Here is a 22096-nt window from a genome sequence, read left to right on the forward strand (position 1 = left end):
TAAAAGAAAATAACCTCATAGCTCAAACACTGCTATGCTCTCCCCCATCCAGGCGCAACCGTCGACATCGACAGCGAGATGCCCACGACGCTCGGCATCCTCACCGACGACGAGGACATGGTGGAAGGGAGCGGTTCCGGCGACGGTGACTACAGCGGCGAAGGTCGAGCAGAACCGGTGGCTTATATGACGTGTTATAATTGGCCGTGTGAGAACGGGGGAACGTGTTACATCGTACGGGAATCCCCAGTGTGCACCTGTAAACTGGGATGGCAAGGGGCGATGTGCACCAATGGTAAGTGCTACATTTCTATCATGCTTCAATAATTTCAATAATTTTCTATACACATTTCTATCTTACTATAATTTCTACAAAATTTGTATTTATATTTAGCTTAATATCATAATTTTCTATATTACATAAGTGGTACTTATACCTACCTTAGTTTTTGTCTCACCTGCGAAGCAGAGTGAGACTATAGGCGCCGCTTTTCCGACGGCGGCGGCGTCAACATCAAATCTTAACCTGAGGTTAAGTTTTTGAAATGACATCATAACTTAGAAAGTATATGGACCTAGTTCATGAAACTTGGCCATAAGGTTAATCAAGTATTACTGAACATCCTTTTAAAGTTTCATGTCACATGACCAAGGTCAAAGGTCATTTAGGGTCAATGAACTTAGACCATGTTGGAGGAATCAACATCGAAATCTTAACCTGAGGTTAAGTTTTTGAAATGTCATCATAACTTGGAAAATATATGGACCTAGTTCATGAAACTTGGACATAAGGTTAATCAAGTATCACTAAATATCCTGCATGAGTTTCACGTCACATGACCAAGGTCAAAGGTCATTTAGGGTCAATGAACTTTGGCCGAATTGGGGATATCTGTTGAATTCCCATCATAACTTTGAAAGTTTATGGATATGATTCATGAAACTTGGACATAATAGTAATCAAGCATCACTGAATATTTTGTGCAAGTTTCAGGTCTCATGATTAAGGTCAAAGGTCATTTAGGGTCAATGAACTTTGGCCGAATCGGGGGTATCTGTTGAATTACCATCATAACTTTGAAAGTTTATTAGTCTAGTTCATTAAACTTGGACATATGAGTAATCAAATATCACTGAACATCCTGTGCGCGTTTCAGGTCACATGACCAAGGTCAAAGGTCAATGAACTTTGGCCGAATTGGGTTTATCTGTTGAATTACCATCAAAACTATGAAAGTTTATGGATTTGATTCATGAAACTTGTACATAAGAGTAATCAAGTATCACTGAACATCCTGTGCGAGTTTCAGGTCACATGATCAAGGTCAAAGGTCATGTATGGTCAATGAACTTTGGCCATGTTGGGTTTTTTTATAATAACCATCATATCTCTGTAAGTTTATTGGTCTCGTTCATAAAAAGTGGACATAAAAGTAACCATGTATCACTGAACATCTTGTGCGAGTTATAGTATTCAAAGTCAGCACTGCTGCTATATTGAACCGCGTGATGCAGGTGAGACGGCCAGAGGCATTCCACTTGTTTCTTTTATAGTCCGTCCTTGGGCAAGGAATTTGAAGGGGATATTTTTCAGAATATTGGGTTTTATAAGTTATATTTCATTAAGTTGGCAGATAAGTGGTTCCAGATCCTGCAGATAGGCTGATGTCCTATCATTTTGAAAGCAAGAACACAATATTGATATTTGATAATTTCCTCCGCTGTCTGCCATTTGACATGTTTGAGTGTATAGTCGACGGCCATTATGGATTTATGCAAAGAAAGAATTTCAAACGGTAACTTTGGGCAACCAAGCAGAATTTGTTCTAGGACCCCGTAGGAACACGAATCAATAAAAAAATCATCGGAAAGTACATTTCTAGGTTCGGAAAATGTCAAAGCAACTATACACAACAAAAAAAAGTAAGTCCCCCCAAAATCATATTGCTGTAACTTTTGAACCGAATTATTTTGAGATATGATGTTTCATGGGTAGTTTTCTCATTAAGCAACTCCTGGGGAAAATGAGATTGATCAATTGAGTCATGCATGAGTAATTAAAGATTGAATTAAAAATGACCAGTTTTGAAAGTCAGAAGAGTCGTTTTTCAGATTGCGCAAATACAAAGTTGGGCAAAAAATTGTTTTTAGGTGAATTTTATGGTGTTATGCTGTTTTACTATACATCATTTACCCACTTCAGACCAAATTTTGATATCGTATGTTCATGGTTGAGTGAGCATGATGTATTGTAGGGGCCGCGGAAGCGGGGGGGGGGAGGGGCCTGGGGCCTTCAGCCCCCTTGTTTTTTCCATAAGCAAGTACAAAAATGTAATACGATTGTGATTTTTGGCATGGTCAGCCCCCCTCCCCCCCCCCCCCACTTTGAAAACTGCTCTGCAGCCCCTGTATTGTGACGTATCATGATAGGGGTTTTTTGGTAGTATCTTCTACAATTTGTTAGATCATGTTAAAATTTGAAAATGTTGATGGCTCCCCCGATTATAGGCCCCATCCCATCTAAAATTCTGGATCCACCATTGATTTGTCCATTCATTTAGCTCATCCTGAGAAATTGTTAGGAAAAGAATACATTTATGCAGTATAAATTGTATTCATTCCTAAGTTTTCGAATGTGCTCGCTCAACAATTAAATTGGTTAAAGTTCGGAAAGTGTTTGGTAATAGAAATGATGGATGATAAAACTAAAGCAATTAAAGACACATTTGAAACTAAATTTGCCCCCAATATTCACTTTATTACCCTTTATAAAGAGAAATTCCAGTAGTTGCAGTAAACACTGATTTCATGAGAAAGTCTGTAGAACCAGGCTTAATTGTCAGTATATCATCGAGGATCTAGATCTGGTACAGTTACATAAACTGAACTTTGTGAAATCTTGAAATCTACGCTGAAAATGTTCACACTGAAGATAACAAACACAGAAAGGCACACGTGGGACAGTGTATTATTATTGCTGGAATAAAGACCCGACGGAAGTGACCGAATCCGCGCTTATTTTGCTTATTTCTCAGCAATTACACAATTTCTTCCAAAATCCTTTGGCACATATTTTTTATTCATACAAACAGACACTTGGGTGGTCATTATTTAAGATTCTGTAAAAAGTCATTTTGAGATCGTTACCAATACTGGAATTTATCTTTAAAATGAGTCTGCGACATTGAAAATACCAATTTTCCCACTTTGATGCGTGCTCACTCATCCATAAATAAACAAATCGATTTCATTTTTGCACAGAATTCTGCCCATAGGTTGATAAACATTACTGCCAAACGACATTGCTAAAGACAGCCTTGAAAAAAAGTCCACCATATTGAACAAGGGGTTACGTATGCTTAAACATATGCACCAATAATGTACACAAGTCTATGAGAGAGGAAGTCAAAATTTTAACAAATATGAAATGAGGGTTTGTTTCATGGACGGTTTTTGTTACTTCTGCCAACAGTTATTTCATGAAACTTCGCACATGGCTTCAGAGTAACACTATCTAAAAGGTGCGCACACTAAAATAACCATTCGATACGGTGCAGAGTGGGGCCAAGGCCTTGAACTTTCTTCTCATTTGCATAATTTTTTAATATTGTGTGCTCACTGATGCATTAAACATCGGGATTTTCATGAAAATCAAATCAAATGAACTGTGCAAGGAGTTTTGTGACAGATATCCATAGTTACAAATTGCATTTTTTCCAATAACGTAAAAAAGAGCTAATCACATTCCACATGTTCATTCAAGCGTAAATGTTTAATTTGACACCTTTGAATCATTGAAGCATGATAATTGGTCATGAACATAACGAAAAAGTTGAGAAAAGATCATTTTTAGTTACCAAAATGAAGCAATATATACTTGCCTACGGTATTTGAATTTATTTGTTTTTAATTTTTGTTTCCAATAAATGTTCATTGAACCGTGAAACGGTGAATATTGTTGAAGATAGTCTTCCCCAAAATAACTGTCATCATATTCTAGCATTTTTATTGATAGAAATGTGTAAAAACCCAATTATAGCAAATTTGGACTTGAGTTTATTCAACCGTGAAATTTAGCTAAAAAAGTTGTATCGTCTTTTAGTAAGTACTTTTTACAAGCCTTCTATTTTTCATGAGAATGTGGAATTGGCTCCAATAAAATGGAATCAAAGTCATGATATTTTGCTTGTGACTTTTGAAAAGTGACAATTTTTTTACTTCTAACGGTGCTCATTGAAGCATGACGTAAGATACGTCCACAACATTTACGGAGAGGGTAGCTTAAAAAATAACCTACACGCTCATGTAAAAATACATTAAAAACTCGCATGGGTTCGGAAATTATTGATGTTTGTTTAGGGGGACTTACTTTTTTGTTGTGTATAGTATGGTGGGGAGTAGGATAGCCCTTATTCAAAATTGTTTGGGCATACTTATTCTGCAGTTTTTGGAGCTTATTTTTGTTGGTTTTCGCAGTTTGTCAAGATGTACAACAATAATCAGTGCAAGGTAAAATCTTGGCGAGATATAAATTCTTAAGATTCCTAGGCTGAAGGAATGGTTCGATTCTAACTGGGTGGTACTAAGTTTGAAAGACATGTATTTTTCTTGTACTTCTCTTTACTTTTACGTTTTGCTCTCTTCTAAGCGCCTTGAGCATTTAATCAAAATGGAAAAGACGCTATATAAATCATGTGTATTATTGTTATCATCACATATAGAATTACAAGGAGCTTTAGTAGCTTCTTAGCTACTAAATTTAACCGGGTCGTGGTTGCAGGGCGTTGTAGTTTGGGGCACACTTAGCTACTAAATTTAACCGGGTCGTGGTTGCAGGGCGTTGTAGTTTGGGGCACACTTAGCTACTAAATTTAACCGGGTCGTGGTTGCAGGGCGTTGTAGTTTGGGGCACACTCTGTGATTTTGTTTCGCTCGGATATTTTGTAAAATCGCGTCGCATAGTGTACCTTTTCCCCTGTACATCATTTTCAATCTTCACTGACCTACATTATTTTATTCCCAAACCTGTTTAAACACTCTTAATTGAATTCATTTAACATACTGCAATATATAGGCCATCGATCACGTTTACCGCATGATAAAAATCGAAAGGCTATTTATTAAAGGCTATTTTAAAGGCTATTTTTTATTAGGAGGCTGCACTCTACAAGCTCTTCTTAGCAGCCTCCTCCATTTCCAACCTGATTTGCAATAATCTTGAATATAATTTTCTGTACAGGAATATTTGAAATATGTTTGTTATTTATATATGTCAACATGTACAGAAGAAACTGTAATTGTTGGAAATGGAAATAAAAGAATGAAATGAAAAATGAAATGATATGTAATTGTTGGTAATCATTTATCTATTCCAGCTACAAATAAGGAACCCATCAACGAAGCAATCAATGAGATAGTGAATGTAAGTTATCATTCTCACTTTTACACCCATTTCACTTGTTTTGCTTTCTTATGCCTTTCCGCTCTGCCCCCCCCCCCTCCCCCACACTATACATCATCATCTTAATACAGTATGATGATTTCATATACAATGAAGTGATTACCCCCTCCCAAACTAATTAGTTATTGCCATTAAGGACAATTGGGCTTCTAAACCCCATACCCGGCATCGCATCTCTTCTGGGCTAAACACACTTGCACACTGCATTTCCTTAAAGGGGAAGTTCAGTCTGACAAAAAGTTTATTATAAAAATAGCAGAAAAAATAAAAAATATTGCCGAAGGTTTGAGAAAAATTCATCGAATAATTAAAAAGTTATTAGAATTTCAATTATTTGATTTGTGACGTCATATGCGAGCAGCATTCCTACATAGCGAATGGTAAAAAAACAATAAAATGCCATTTTCTCAGAAAATTGAAAATAGTTTTCACTGTACCTTTTGTATATCAATAGACAAATCATTTCACATCCGACCATGAAAAGAAAACAAAATTAAGTCATCAGGAACCATACAAAATTTGAAATTAATACATTTTATATTACATAACACATGAGGCAGCTGCTCGTTTATCACGTCACAAATCCAAAACTTTGAACTCTAATAACTTTCTTACACTTTAACGGATTTTCCTCAAACCTTCACCAATATTTTTTACTATGTTTTCTTCTATTTTTACAACAAAGTTTTCTTCAGGGTTAACTTCCCCTTTAAACCCATACAATCATACTTAATGTTAACCCCGGACTATCCTTTTGGAAATTGGTGGGGCTATCAACTTAACGATCGGCGGCGTCAACATACATCTTGAAATCCCTTATTATCGTGCATGCCATGGGCTTCAGGGTTAAGTTTCGAGACGATTTCAAAATCGAATGTCATTTAGGGTAAATTTTGCCATGCTACGCTATCAATATAACAATATTTTACCATGGTTGAGATCTTATTTTTCAAAGATAATTTCGAAAGTACATAACTCCCTATTCCATAAATGGATACTCGGCCAGAGTCAAATATCATTTTTGGTGTGAAAAAAAAGTAATAGCAGGTTTTTAAAAAAAAAGATAACAAGATGTCAGGACTTTAGTTTTTTTTTTAAATCTAGAAAATATACTGAGGTATTAAGTAAAACACGTCCGGGTATTGCAAATGAGATGAGTATAATGTCATGTTACTAGGTCAAGGTTAAATGTCACCTCAAATCAATAAATTCGGATAAGGATAATTGATATGTCGTTTGTTATTAAAATACAATATTCATGTACATTTAAGAAAATCAATATAAGATGGACCATTTGAGATACCCAATAACCATCATGGTTATTGGGTATATGGCAAATGATCATTGGAATGAATTCTTATATTAGATTTACCGCAAAGGTTATAGACGCTGCATCACAACAGTTTGCTTATGAGACTACGAATCAAATAACTTGTAAATTTCGAGTACAAACCAAATACGATGTCGGTACACGACTCGACTTAGCTAGATATGGACTTGGTTTGTCATTGATGTGGCACTAAGGTGGTTGAGCAACGATGAATGTCCAAGGTTAGAATGTTATCTTTCACTTTCATTATAGATTGTAATCTGAAAGTATAGAATAATTATTCTATATCCACAAATCAAGTCGAGCGTTTTTTGCAATCCACCCGGCATGATCTCAAACGCTCACTGCACTTTAGCCAAATCCTAGACCTAACATTAGACCGAAATTATCTGGTCCAGTATCGAGCCATGTACACTCTAAAAATGAAGTGCTAATTTAGCTCTTAAAGAGCGTGTATAGTGACTGCACTTCGGAGTGCTGATTTTTCTCGTTCAAATTTTAACTAGACAAATCAGCACTCCGAAGTGCAGTCACTATACACGCTCTTTAAGAGCTAAATTAGCACTTCATTTTTTAGAGTGAAAGTTTATGGATATATATAGTTTATGAAATTTCGACATAGGAGTAATCAAGTATTACTGACAAGTATTAGGTCACATGATCAAGGTGAAATGTCATTTAGGGTCAATGAACGTATATAGATTTGTATCATTACTTGAATGGCACTGCTGCTATATTGAATCGCGTAATGCAGGTGAGACTGCCAGATGCGCTCAATTTGTTATTTCTTTGCAACAGAAAACAATCACAGCTGAAAATATAGAAGGAATATCAGAAGAATTGGCAAATATCACAGAAACGTCAGTTGGATTCGATGAAGAAGCTTTGCAATCCGTCTCTGACAAATTGACTAGTATCGCTGGATTTGCATCAGACCAGAACTTAACTGAAGATACCGTTGTGCAAGTAAGTTTTCAAACGATAAAGAAGAATTTATGCGTTACTGCCTTTATTTTGACAATGGAAGTTGGGAGCTATACTTTTAACATTTTGTGATGAGGGTAAACCGAAGAATTGGTCTAAGAATTGGTCATTTTCGTAATAATAATAATAATTGGCATTTATATAGCGCTTTATCAATCTACGACTGTTCAAAGTGCTTCACAATTATTATTACCCGGTCACTGGATTCATAGCATTCCAAGCAGCCTGTTAGGCGCTAACTTGCTAAACCAACCACAATGACGGTTGTTTCCTACCGGTACCCAATTAGCACCTGGGTGAGAGTGGCAAAGTGTGGATTGGCGCCTTGCCAAAGGGCGCTAGGCCATGGTGGGATTCGAACACACGACCCTCTGATTACAAGGCGAGAGTCAGAACCGCTCCACCACGGCGCTTCGTACAGATTTCTCTATGAACCACAGTACTGATCTAAAGGTAGATCACTGCAAAAGTGCGAAATGAAGATGCTGTGGCAATATGCTGAGTATTAAAATCAGGGATCTTAGGTACTGAACTTCAAGTGTCAGTGGTATGTCCGATGTTAATCATATTTGTCTTTTTATGCTGCCATGAACTTTTTATGAAATAAAGAGACTATGGCGATCAGATAAGGAATGAAAATAGTTTAAATGACACTGTAATTTAGGACAATGTTTTCTTAGTTCCTTGCGTGCGCCGAATACCCGTTTTGAAAGAAAGTTTGAATTAGATTAATGGGGTCTACTAGCACGTACGGTAAATAAAAAAAAATTAAAAAAAAAATAAATAAATAAAAATAATAGGAATTAAAAAATAAAGGAAGATGAAAAATCCATTTAAATATGTTTGCTCAGCAAAATGCTGTTGAACAAAATATTGTAGTGTAAAAGTAACAAGTCCTTTTTAACAGCATGTGTTATATTAGAACGGTATGATGGTGGTAGTAGTAGTAGTATATTTACCAGTATAGTATTAACGTTATTTACATTTTTATTATAAATGGTTTTATCAATATCACTATTCCTGCTTTCATGGATTTTATTATGATGATTATAATTATTAGTAGTATTATTATCATCATTATCGTTATCATTGTTATTATAAGTAGTAGTAGAAGTAGTAGTAGTAGTATTAGTGGTATAGTAGTTACAACCAATAATCGTCAACCTAGATGATTTCTAGGGGAATGAGGGGAGAGGGAGCAAGCGGAGTCTGAAAATCAGTTTTACAGATCAGGTAATCATTTCTAATCTCTTTCAGGTATCGGGAAGTGTGATAGAAACAGTGGATAATATCTTAAATCTAGAAGATGATACCTTCGAGACAGCGGGCGCCCAAGAGACTTCAAAGAACATTCTGTCGACTATATCTACAATTACCGAAGCAATTCAAAGAACATCTGCCAAAAATTTCACGTACAGGTATGAGCTCGAAAAATTATAGTCGTTGTCCCGGAAGGAAAGCCCGAAATCTTCAAATTCCTCCTTTTGTGGTTATCCATATTGTCAATGGAACTTCTCCTAGTTACAGTTAACTCAATGATACCCTCGAGAACCGAAACCATGGTTAAAACTTAAAAGCCACCCATCGTAATGACCCCATTGGAAACAAGCCATATCTGTCCATTCGGTCTATCCTGCTACCTTTGGTGGGATCCTTGGGTGTTTTACAAAGAGTTGACTGGTTATGTATGACTTAGAGTTGGACTTAAAATCCACGCTTGAAATACGAATTTGCCTGCCCAATAAAAGGCATCACTACATTGGCCAAATTGTGCTATTCATCACCTGCGCGTTTATGCGCGTTTAGTTGGCTCAGTCGGTAAAGCGTCTGCCTGTCGTGGATTCGAGTCCACCCCGGGCGGATGACTGAAGCCAGTGCGTTGTGTGTAAACGTCTCTCCCTGTTCCATAGATGCAGGCTATGTTACAGTAGAAATCACTCCGCCCCTCGGATAGGACGTTAAATGGAGGCCTCGTGTAGAGGAGAGTCACCACCTTTGCACAGGGGCTGCAGGTTAAGAGCCAACTACGCGATTCGTATAAGAGTAGGGGGAAACCCCGGTGTAGCGATCCACCTGCACTCCCCACAATCAGTACTCGGGAGAAGAGACTCATGGTGATTTCGTTGTTGTTCGCCTCCAAGGCCTATGTGATGCCAAGCAAATATTATTAATAATAACTGTTAATTAATTCGTGTAAAACCTGTATATGAAACTGTAAATATTGAAATATTTGTAAAGACTTTGAAATTTACATTCTTCTTCATAGTTGCCAATTAGAACGATATCAACATACAGGCGCGGATGTAGGGGGAGGGTTTTTTTTTTTCTTAATGTGATCAACGGGAAATGCTTTTGGTAGGAACAATATGTACGAGAAAGATCCCCGTGAGGGATGATAACAATGTGTGTCTGTGTTTTGGGGGGATTTTCTTTGTTGAAATTTTGTGACAAAGATCACGTCTGGATTATACCTAGGTCAAAGACATAATTTAATACACCCTTTTACGAACTTATAATAATAATAATAATAATAATAGACAGTTATTGTATAGCGCATAACACATTATAAATAACGTCTCTATGCGCTTCCAAAGGACTTTGATATTATTATCCTGGCTTTAGCCCCGCAGCCTTTTACAGTGCTGGGTCATTCAAGGAATATATTCCTGCCAGGTACCCATCCACCTCACCTGGGTTGAGTGCAGCACAATGTGGATAAATTTCTTGCTGAAGGAAACTACGCCATGGCTGGGATTTGAACCCACGACCCTCTGTTTCAAAGTCCGGAGACTAATCCACTGGGCCACAACGCTCTACAATAGTTAGTCATAGTTATTCAAAAGCACTTTTCCAGGTGATCTTCTATTAAAAATGAAATATTTTCTCTTTTTTTACATGAAGTGGATCAAACATTGTACTAGCTGCCGTCAAAGTAGACAGGGCCAGTTTCCCACTCAGGACAGCCATTGGTGGAGACGGGAATGACGTAGTCGATATATCAACCAATGATCAGAATCATGATAATATGGACGACGTAGCGTCCGTTCTACTACCGGAAGCAATTCTGCAGTCAGTACCAGGTGTGTGGCCTTTTTCATTGCATGCTGGGTTTCTGTGTTAACTTGGCAGTCTGGACTATGCAGTTATCATGGTTTCGTCTAACGATTATCAATGTCAATCTCATACATAGTCACGTGATTGTCTTACATGGTTTTGATGTGCGAGTATAAGGGTGTGTATGTGTGTGTATGTAGCTGTGTTATTCCTTTAATCAAACATCTTGTTAAAGAATGAAATTGCATTTTCGAAGAGTACGTAAGTTATATACTGCATCTTTTTATTTATACACACATTGGTTTTAATTAATTAATCCAACAATGTGTTCAAAATCCAGATGAAGGTGGGGCCGTATCCGTTAGTGTCTTTCTTATGACGTCACCCAAGCTCTTCCAGGGTGACGACACGTCGTCATCAATTTCTCCGTCGTTAAGAGGCAAGGAGAATCAGCAGCCTGAGACAATGTCAGTCGTTGCTTCCCCTGTCCTGAGTGTGACCGTTGAGGGCGCTGAGATCAAAGATCTTCCTAACAGTGAAGCAATTGTCTTTGAATTTCCAGTCAACATGGTATGAATTTACACATTGTTGGTTAAAATGCGTGTTTAATATTAGATAAAAGGAAAAAATCATAAGAATATTCTCTCAACGATTAATCATGTGCGTCTCGCTTCTGTTTTATAATATTGGACAATCATTTTTGTTAAAGTATAGGTCTGGTCTTGCTACAAATTAGGACAGAAAATTTATAAATTATACAAAATGACTTCCATATTACAATGCACAGCATGTTCGCTTTGTATATATAGACGGCTTCATTTTATTACCCATTTCAGATGCTCTAAGTTTCCGTTCCCTTAATTGGCAGTTAGAAAATAACTCTGGATTAATTTTGAAAGCGAAAATCAAGGACACGTCAAAAGATCTAATCAGATATCATACAATTTCATTATTTATTGTTTTTGCACACCATAGGGTCGATAGAGTTTACATCATTTGACTTTTGTTTATGTTATTTTTTAAATTAAATTTTCTTGATTCATATTTTTGTCCACAATAGAGTTTGGCTAGAGAATTCAATGACCCCGATATCCGTGAAAACTGTGTTTATTGGAACGTCGAATTGGCAAGATGGTCAAAAGAAGGGTGTAAAACTGACAACACTAATACTACCTTTACAAGCATGGTGACATGTCGGTGTAATCATCTCACAAGCTTCGCTGTTCTATTGGTATGCTCATGGTGAAATTTAATTATGATTATTGTCTCAAGTGTGTCACACAGGGGAATACCGAGGGGGATATTTTTTTTCGTAATGTACAAGGAGGAGAGAATAAGGAAGGAAAAGGAAAATAAAACGAAGTCTGGGTGTTAAACATTGCAATAGCCCTTCATTCCACCATTTGTATAAGTATCTATCGCTATCATCTGTATTTCTTTTGTTGTCAATTTTTTTGCGATTGTCACTCTCCATATTTTCATTCCCTGTGTTTGAACCTTTCAGTATTCAGATTTGCCTTTTTGAGAGCCTCGTAATTCAGTCATATTTAAGGTTTAAGAAAAAATATATGTTCCTATTTGATATCGTATTTTTACGACTTTCCATTTAATGTATGTTAGTTTTGACTATACCTTGTTTTATTTTGTTATGCATGAATGGAATATACTACATTTCATTTCAATCCAATAATCCAATTGAAACCAAAAAATGTGAGGTCACCCTTAAGGGGTAGACTAACTTCCTCAATAATAATGATAATAATAATAATAATGATAATGATAATAAGAAGAAGAGGAAGAAGAAGAATGATAATTCATGTATACCAGAGCAGCCACTTCAGCTGTACGCCGTTCTTTCAGCGGACCCTGAATTAGGTAACATGTAGTTATTCATTACCATTCTCCACCTGACGTAAAGCCTTGATTAGGCAGAAGGTCCCATTGAAGGTATCGTGGCCGAGTGGTCTTGGGCGCCTGGCTATACATGGAAAGTCCGGGGTTCGATCCCCGGCCGCGTCACATATGCCCGTGAGCAAGGCAATTGTCAATGCTCTTTTATCCTGCTTTCAAGTAAATGAAAATGCTATACATGCATAATTGGAAACTAGTTGTGCAGGTGTTTTTAAAAAAGGGCCCATTGTTCAAGTCTCTATTATGACTCGGCCGGGGATCGCACCTTCGACTTCCCGTTCATGGGACTGGCACTCTATCACCGAGCCTCCGCATGCCCAGACGCCTAATCCTGGGACCTCCACTGGTGCCACAAATATGGTATGCATGAGGACTGGATTCATCATTTGGGCGATGCCATACGTGTCGTATGGGACAATTTGACAACAATTTCTAGGTTTCCTAACCGCATGCTTGAGCAATAAAACATTCTTTTTAGTCAAAGATAAAGCTATATTGGTAACCAAGTGAAAAACTAATAACCAACACCAAAAGAAATGATTATGGGTGAATTATAGATGGAAGTGTTGTGTGTCGTACGGGACATTTCTTCGTCCAACACACAACATTTTAGGCTCTAATTCACCTATGGACAACATATTATGTTTGTTGTCAGTTCTTTGCATGTATACCCAGTAGTACTTTAATATTACCACAAAGCAATTTGAAGTTCTTCGTTCGTTTGGACAGCAGGTTGAAAAATTGTTGTGAAAATTGCTTATTTCTTAGCATATATTGGTCATTTACAAACTTAACTTCCGTTCATTAGACTACATTGTACATCAAACTAATGAATTAATCAGTATTGGCCTACTCTTTCCAATTTCCATAGGCCCTGTTCGGTGAATTCGGCTAAGTTTTGGGATGATACTTGTAGTTTTTACAAGCCTAGGATAGACATTTAGGTCTATAATTATCATGATGATACTATAGCTGGCTCAGATTTGGTATAGCAAGAACATCCCACGGCTTGTGCCTAATATTGCATGAATTAAAGACATTGGCACTAACAGGTAGAATATTTCTGGTAATCTACTGGGAAAGCTATCCCCCAAAAACATCACTTTAATGATCAGTACTAATAAATTATATTTAATGGTCATGACAGTGATTAGACTGTGCAATATAGGGCACGATATTACCAACCGGGTTATATTAAGCCTTTGATTTCGGCGCACTGTGCATTTCGGTCAGATATTGCCGGTCAAAAATGCAATTCAATAAAAACACTATACTTTATAATTACACTGCAAAAACTCCGGTGTTGATTTAACACCAGTCCGGAATCTATGTATGTCCGCAACAGGAAAGTATTGAAACAACACCAGTTTGGAATCAAACCGATGCTGTTTTACTTTTAATTGGTGTTGTACAAACACCTATCTGGTGTTAGACCAAAACTAAACTGGTGTTGTTAACACTTCTCGGGTGTGGACATAGATTTCGGGCTGGTGTTAAATAAACACCAGAGTTTTTACAGTGTAGACGTATTAATTCCACATTAATTTGCAGGATATCAAGGGAAGCGTTGAATCTCGAGTCATTGATCTGATCAGTCGCATTGGTTGCATCGCTTCTATAATCTGTCTAATTCTCACACTTTGTATTCTTCTAGGTTTTAGGTAAGCATTGTATTGATCTAGGTAACCCACATTTTGACAGTAGCTATTTTATACTATCACTTTCGATTGCGAGCTTAGCACTCTGTCGTTATGATTGTTATTTAGTCTTACTTACTTTGTATACAAACATACACTTATATACATTTATATTATGTAAAGGATAACTTTTTAAAGGGCCTTTGCAGGCTTGGTCTTTATAAAGCAGATACGAACCAATAGCGCCATCTCGAGTCATCAAGTACTCACACCTGGCCATTTTCCTGACCCATACTGCTAGTGTAGTCTTGTAAAGTAGACCCACTTGAAGGATAACGTGCTAATTAACTACTCAATACATTTATACCCCAATGATTATGTCGCCAAGTAGCAAAATAATTACTTTTGCTCTCAAATTATTTTAGTTCCTCTATAGAATAAATAAAAAAAAATCAGTTAACAAACGTCTTAAGGAAAGCAAAGCAAATGCATTATGAACAAAAGTTTGAAGCAGACAAAAAAGATTCAAGGAAAACTTGGAGTCATATCAATGAACTTTTGAATACAAATAGTGGCTCGAATCTGAATTTAAAAATTAACCAATTAGTTGTTAACCAAGAAAATGAACCTTCCGAAATTACTTCATCTGTTGATATAGCAAATTCACTGAACAATTATTTCTCTACTATTGTGAAACATCTAGCTGAGAAAGTTGAGGAGCCAGATGTTAATTACCGAGAGTTCATGGGTCCATACCTTAGTCAAACATTTTTCTTCCTACCAATAACAAGTTCAGAAGTTAAAGAAATGCTATACACTCTTGATCATTCTAAAGCAAGTGGCTATGATGATATATCAGTTCGACTGTTGATATACGCTATGAATTGTATTTGCAAACCTCTTTCGTACATATCATTTACCACAGGCATTTTTCCAGATAAATTAAAAGTTGCAAGAGTTATACCAGTTTTCAAAAAGGGAGATAAAGAATTACCTGGAAATTATAGACCAATATCAATTTTACCTGCGATTAGCAAAATATTTGAAAAAATAGTGAATGCACGATTGATGAAATTCATAGAAAATGAAATATCGTATAAACACCAATATGGTTTTAGAAATGGATAGAGTACGAAACTTTCGCTGATAAATTTGATTAATCAAATTACAAGATATACTGATGAAGGAAAGGTGACAGTAGGAATATTCATCGATTTTGCTAAAGCTTTTGATACGATTAATCATTCTATTCTCATTAATAAACTAGAACACTATGGCATTCGTGGTAAGGCAGTAGAATGGTTTAATGATTATTTACGAAACAGAAAGCAATTTGTTAATTATGATGGTGTATATTCCGAATACAGGTCGATTTCACGCGGTATTCCACAAGGATTAGTTTTGGGTCCAACTTTGTTCTTGTTGTATATAAATGATTTGGCAAACTCATCAAATTATTTCAAAATCCGACTTTTTGCGGATGACTCAAATTTATTTCACACTTTCAATTGTGATGAACAACACATTGATTTATCAGAAATTTATAGTCTCAATTTAAACAATATAATAGCATGGTGCAATGCCAACAAATTGACAATCAATGTTACGAAAACTAAATATATGTTGTTTAAAAATAGACGAAAAAAATATTTTGATATCAGGACAATTATCACTGAAAGGAACTTTATTAGAGTGTGTTCAATCAACATTATTTCTTGGTATATGTATCGACAAAAACCTTACATGGAAGAAACAGGTTGACGTTGTCTGCAATGTGCTAAGCAAAAACATTGGAATACTTTATAGATTGAGGAATTATGTAACAAAAAGAATCTTAGTTATGTTATACAACTCATTTATTTTACCACATATAACGTATGGTATGGAAGTATGGGATGGGACGTGCAAAACAACCCTGAACCCTATATTATTACTACAAAAACAAATGGCTAGGACTTTCAACCATCATACTTACCACTCTGCTCCTTTATTTTATGACCTAAATATTCTCGATATTTTCAAACACTACCAATATTTGATAGGAGTATTTATGCACGATTTAATTAATATTCGGTTGCCACGTAGTTTTATTGATTATTTTTCATTTATAGATCGTCCTTACAATACAAGAAATAGAGAAAAGCGAAATGTTAATCTTAAGAAAAATAATACCAATTTGGGAAAACAATAAATTTCATTTTCTGGACCTACTTTATGGAATCTCCTGCCAAGTAATATTAAAAACACCCCCAGTCGTAAGACATTTAGCAAATCGTTAAAACTAATTCTACTGGAAGATTATAATTAATTTGATATGGTAAAATACTGCCAGAAAACAAATAATTCTATTTAAAGAATTTGTGAATAATTAAGTTGTTTTTTTTTTCTTGTACATAGTGTAAATATGTTCACTGAAAATGATCGAAACCTTCTGCAACAGTAATAAGTAGAATTAGTATTGAATTAGTTGTACAATATTGAGATTTAGTTAAATTTATTGTTTAAACTATGATAATGACATTATTTGGGGTTATAACCTCGATTAGCATCTTGCTATTATGTTGGCTCCAATTACCAAATGTTTTGTTTATATGTGATGTACTATTCCTTGTAATTGTACCTGACAGTAATATTTTGTAATAAATTCAATTCAATACAGGTACAATAGGTCAATTTATTCTCTGTAGTATTAGATATCTGAAGACTATTTATTTATAACAGTCAATGAGAGACCCCACACAGTTCACTCCCCCTTCGCCGCATAGCCTAATTTCCAGATCAGTGTTCTAATTAGGACTAAAGCATTTCATCTTATATAGCCACTTTGAAAATGATTCTATAAGCACGTTAGACGAACCGAGGGTCGACATTATATTAGACCAACTGAATGAAGTTACTCTAACACGAAATGATAGCATTAGGCGCCGAGTATACACAAATTGTGAAATTGTGCAGCTCAGTCTAAATGATTGTGGATCTTGGGTAAGCCAACATAGCTAGAGTATTATCTTTTGGAAAATTGAGGACCTTGCTATTGAAAACGAGAAAATACTGCATACAGACTTACAGATGTTCAAAGTCGGCGATTCCCTTGCCTTGTTTCAGTCACGACAACGAAACCGACGTACTCTATTACGTTTGTACAGTGCATAATAACCTTCTGTTTAAAGTCAGTTTCGCCGTTGAAATCTTACTAAGCATGTGACCATCGACTTCTTTTTCGTTTTCAGAAAACTGCGGAGGAAGCAGCCACAACAGATCCTTATTAATCTGACGTTTGCCCTTCTTGCCCTTTACGTCACATTTGTGATTGGTATTGATCGTCCTAACTGGAACAGGGGGTGCATGATAGTTGCTATCCTGCTTCACTACTTCTGTCTTGCATCCCTCTCTTGGATGGGCGTCGAAGCATTCAGTATGTACATGTCCTTCGTCAGGGTTATGGACACCTACATCCCAAAGCTAATCTTCAAATGTTGTCTCGTCGGGTGGGGTAAGTTTTGGTATTGTTTTATGAGGGTTGGCAGTACTATAAAGCAGCTAGGCATTCACTAAAGGTAACCAGTGACAGAGACTAGTGCTTCTCATGCAGTCTAGGCCCTATCAACAATCTTCTCATCTGTCGAAAGACAGATGTTATGAAACACCACAGATCTACTACTGTTTCCTTTTTCTTTAACAGATGTGTATTAGTCACGTGTTTCCTTACGTTTGGACCAACCTATAAAATCACAATATTTTATGAGGCCGTCACTATTTTCATGAGTACGCAATCACTTTCAAGCTCGCGATGGCGGTCTCCTGCGTTCATTATTATTTACCGCGCGCAAACTTGGAATGTAAGTGCGACTCTAAGTCAAACTTAAATCTTTGTGAGACACCCCATGGCTTCCATGTTTGTAGATGGGTGCTTTAGACCTATCGATGACCCATGGCCACGGCACGGTTGTCATTTTTTAATTGTATGTTGTTTAACTTTTTTGTAGGAGATTTCATCATTAAACATTTAGATTACAAAATGCAGCTGGGATTCCGATCTCGAGAGATTACCTCCGCCATCGTTTAATAGATTAAAGATCTTCTGTAGCTTACTCCGTATTTCAGATTTTCTTCATTCCCCCTTCTCTTTAAGCACTAGTTTCAATTCTCTTATTCCTTCACCTAATTCTCTCAATTATCCATTTATCACTAAATACAGGCTTCCCCATGGCAGTGGTCATACCAACAGTTGCCAGCAAATGGACTGCATACCGAAATTTTAAATAGTAAGATTAATCTTTAACAGTTTGTACAAGAACTATAAAACGAAATATTTGGTGCTTGTTTATTTCGCTAAGGGCGCCATAACCTACTAAACAGTGGGACCGAGACGAATGGTTGTCGAAGTGATTCATTTTAAACAAAAATATTGATCCGCTTGCCTTAAAAGGATACTGGGGAATTCTCACTTTTTGTGTGTATGCTGTAAACAAGTAAAATTATATTCCTTATGAATGTGAGGCTGAAAATCAAAATTATTTTACAATGGTTCAGCCTCAATTATGATTGATAACAAAGTTTAATATTTAATGACTGCTACAAATATAATAGATGCATGTGGACACAAAGTGGGGGGGGGGTGCGGCGAGATTAGAAAGTAATTCGGCCCTAAAATACCAGATAAGGTCAACAAATACCCTTTTCCCTTACTATATATCTTAGAAAATTTTCTAACAGTGTTTAATAGCATGCAATCGCATATTTTATATTATAGCACAATAACGCATAATTCCTTTCTTTATCCTGATGATTTACCCTGGTTGTTAACCTAAGCTCTCCTGGATGACTTGAGCACGTGGATTACTTTTTTCAATAAACAATACAACACTGGGAACTCCTTGTATTCCTCTAGTAAAATGTTAACATTGAAATGTGGCTCTTTGTGGATGCTATTACATTTTACTTTTCAGTATTTTTTCTGCTCTATACATCAAATAAACCTATACACCAACCCCCACACTCACATCTCAGTTTACGCACTAACACCGTCCCACAAACAAAACACACAGAGAATTACCATGAAAAGAAAACAAAACCAAAATGACGATGATGTTGTTTGCCATATTCTAATAATGAGAACACTTCTTGCACTACTACGAATTTAAGTTCCTAGAAAACTAACCTTACAACCTTTTCACCAACATTTAAAGCAGCGGTTTACGTATTTGTGTATTTTACTCTAAGTTGAATATTTGATCTCATGAATTGGTTATGTTAAATAGCAAACCAATAAAAACCTAATCATGTTTTATTTTTACTTCCAGTTGCTTCATTTCACCTGGACCCTCGTTATACTTTGGGATGATTCTTCCAATTGGTGTGATCCTGGCCTTCAATAGCATCATCTTTACTATCGTCATCTACAAGCTTACCTGTGGAAGAAAGACCTTCGCTGCTAGAAACACCGGGATGTCTAAGAAAGAAACCATGGCGAAGGCCAGGGAAGAAGCCATCCGTCGGGCTCAAAACGTTGTTGCAATCGGAACACTGCTTGGTCTCACATGGTCATTTGGCTTCCTGGCTGTAGGTAATGGTCGCGTGGCATTCAATGCCCTGTTCGCCATATTCAACTCCCTTCAAGGTGTCTTTGTCTTCTTTCTCTTTGGTATTAGACAGCCGGAAGTGGGTGACAAACTGAGGACCACTCGGATGCGTTTGTTGCATGGCGTTAGATCAGCGCGTAGAGGTTCCGATTTCTGGAGCTCATCTTTTGACGGGCACACTACTTCTCGGCCATCTGTCGTCTCCTTCGTCTCGCAGTCTCCCAGATCTACCAATGAACCAATGCATGAGATACGCTTAGAACAAGGGCCTATTGCAAATTCTGAGACATGTGATACTTTTTTGTAGATTACGATGGATGAGCTATATGTATGACTCGTGGAATTTCGGGTCTATTATCTGTACTATTACGTGTTTTCATTCCAATTGATTCCAGACTCCAGCAGAGATAAATTTGATGTCAACATTAAGTAAAACATTGTACCAGTCAGATGTGCAACAGCAAACTTTCAACCAAATTCCAACTCGGCTGTTCCATAAAATCAACAAAAAAGAACTCAACGAGATACCGTGCAGATACGTATACTTGTTAATGATGTTTACAGTTTACTGATGAATGTGACACTGCACGACCCTTTTCTGGTCAGTGGTCAACGTCTTTTAGTTTCTTCCTCTTTTTTAGCACATGTAGCTTGACTTTAAAGACCGAGTCCGGTCATGTCAATTTATCAGGAATTCAAGCTCACTGGTGCATTGTCCGCTAGATTAATTCTTTGATTTGGGCCGAGTTAAAACATCAGGCTTAGATCTACTACAGTGGTATGAAACAGGGCGGCTGGATGGTAGCCTAGCAATTGAACAGCGTGCTATTGTTGGTGAACTAGGTCTTTGTGTCGAACCAGGTCCAGAACCAATTCAGATATGTGATGATTGTGACCCGTAGCATCAGGTGCAGAATAGTTTTCCCTACATGTAGCATTGGGATAATACCATTCGAAGATGAAGATAGCTACTCTGATGTTACCTTTGTGTCTCGATATACCTTCAAAGGGTGTATCCCGACATAGCTTTCCTAAATCTTCCCGTTATGTGAGTTACTGCACACAAATGTTATGTCAGCTACTCGAAATTTAACAAATAAGAACCGATCCGGTAGGCTTTACATGTACATGTAGCAATGGGCATACAATCATTTTCTTATGGTTGGGGGATCATCATGAAATAATAACAATACATATCTTCACCCTTAATCTAAATTAAGAGAGGAGCCACAAACATTTAGCCATCTAATTTACAGGGAAAAGTATCACTTCCTACAGTTGGTTTTATTTCTCATGTTTTTTCTTCAATCAATGGGATTATCTGTGACAGGTTTTCAAATTCCCATGCTTTAACGAACCGATATTTTTTTTTATGTATGTAATATAGGCTGGTTTGCGTGCTAGTATATGATAAATGTATTTAAAAAGTAAATATTTTACGTATTGTTACCTGTGGCATTGTTTAACTAAATGATAACACTAATCTAAAATTCGATTATAATCATGAATCTGACACTTGTACTGTGTTTTAGATCATTTTATTTTTTTGTGTGTGTATCCGATTTTTAAGAAAAAGGAGGAGCGCCGCCGATGGAAATTTACTATCTTTTACTCACTTTTGACTGATTTTTGTTAGAGTGTATGGGTCATGATAAACTTAATGATGTCATTCGATTTGGTGAGAGAAAAAAAATCGTCATGGAATTGATATGTAGTTGCAATGCACGACAATTTATCCAAGGTAGAGGGATGATCGTGAATAAATCCCATAAGTTTCATGAATAAAAAAGCAGACCAGTGTACGTTGAGTGTCTATCTGTATGGAAGCAGGAGACCGTCAAAGACACGGATACACGTCGTGTCGTAATTCAATTTTACACGACGTAAACAATTACGTCGTGTATAAAATAATTACGTAGTGTAGTAACTCGAATTACTACACGACGCAATTCCGAACTACTGCCCAACGATTTAATGTCATGACGTTAAATGAATTAGTTTCGCTACATCAAATAATTAAGGTCGTGTAAAAAAAAATCGAATGACTACACGACGTAATTATTTACGTCGTGTAGTAAATTTAATTACGACACGACGTATATCCGTGTTTTTGACGGTCTCCTGCTTCCATATATCT

General features: G+C 36.6%; 1 protein-coding gene across 2 annotated transcripts in view; it reads left to right on the top strand.

Moving 5' to 3' along the window:
• The window catches only part of LOC121426444, a 55379-nt gene extending 33648 nt beyond the window's left edge, over nucleotides 1–21731 (top strand). For both annotated transcript variants that reach the window (XM_041622745.1, XM_041622746.1), the window contains 11 exons: nucleotides 53–295; nucleotides 5376–5422; nucleotides 7590–7757; nucleotides 9033–9193; nucleotides 10677–10855; nucleotides 11170–11399; nucleotides 11890–12060; nucleotides 14292–14401; nucleotides 17608–17870; nucleotides 18576–18642; nucleotides 19681–21731. In XM_041622745.1, the coding sequence (XP_041478679.1) occupies nucleotides 53–295; nucleotides 5376–5422; nucleotides 7590–7757; nucleotides 9033–9193; nucleotides 10677–10855; nucleotides 11170–11399; nucleotides 11890–12060; nucleotides 14292–14401; nucleotides 17608–17870; nucleotides 18576–18642; nucleotides 19681–20266 (2225 nt within the window). In that variant the 3' untranslated portion in view covers nucleotides 20267–21731. The remainder of the gene's footprint in view (nucleotides 1–52; nucleotides 296–5375; nucleotides 5423–7589; nucleotides 7758–9032; nucleotides 9194–10676; nucleotides 10856–11169; nucleotides 11400–11889; nucleotides 12061–14291; nucleotides 14402–17607; nucleotides 17871–18575; nucleotides 18643–19680) is intronic.
• Nucleotides 21732–22096: the final 365 nt, after the last annotated feature.

The sequence above is a fragment of the Lytechinus variegatus genome, chromosome 13 (assembly GCF_018143015.1).
Source record: "Lytechinus variegatus isolate NC3 chromosome 13, Lvar_3.0, whole genome shotgun sequence".
Lineage (NCBI taxonomy): Eukaryota > Metazoa > Echinodermata > Echinoidea > Temnopleuroida > Toxopneustidae > Lytechinus > Lytechinus variegatus.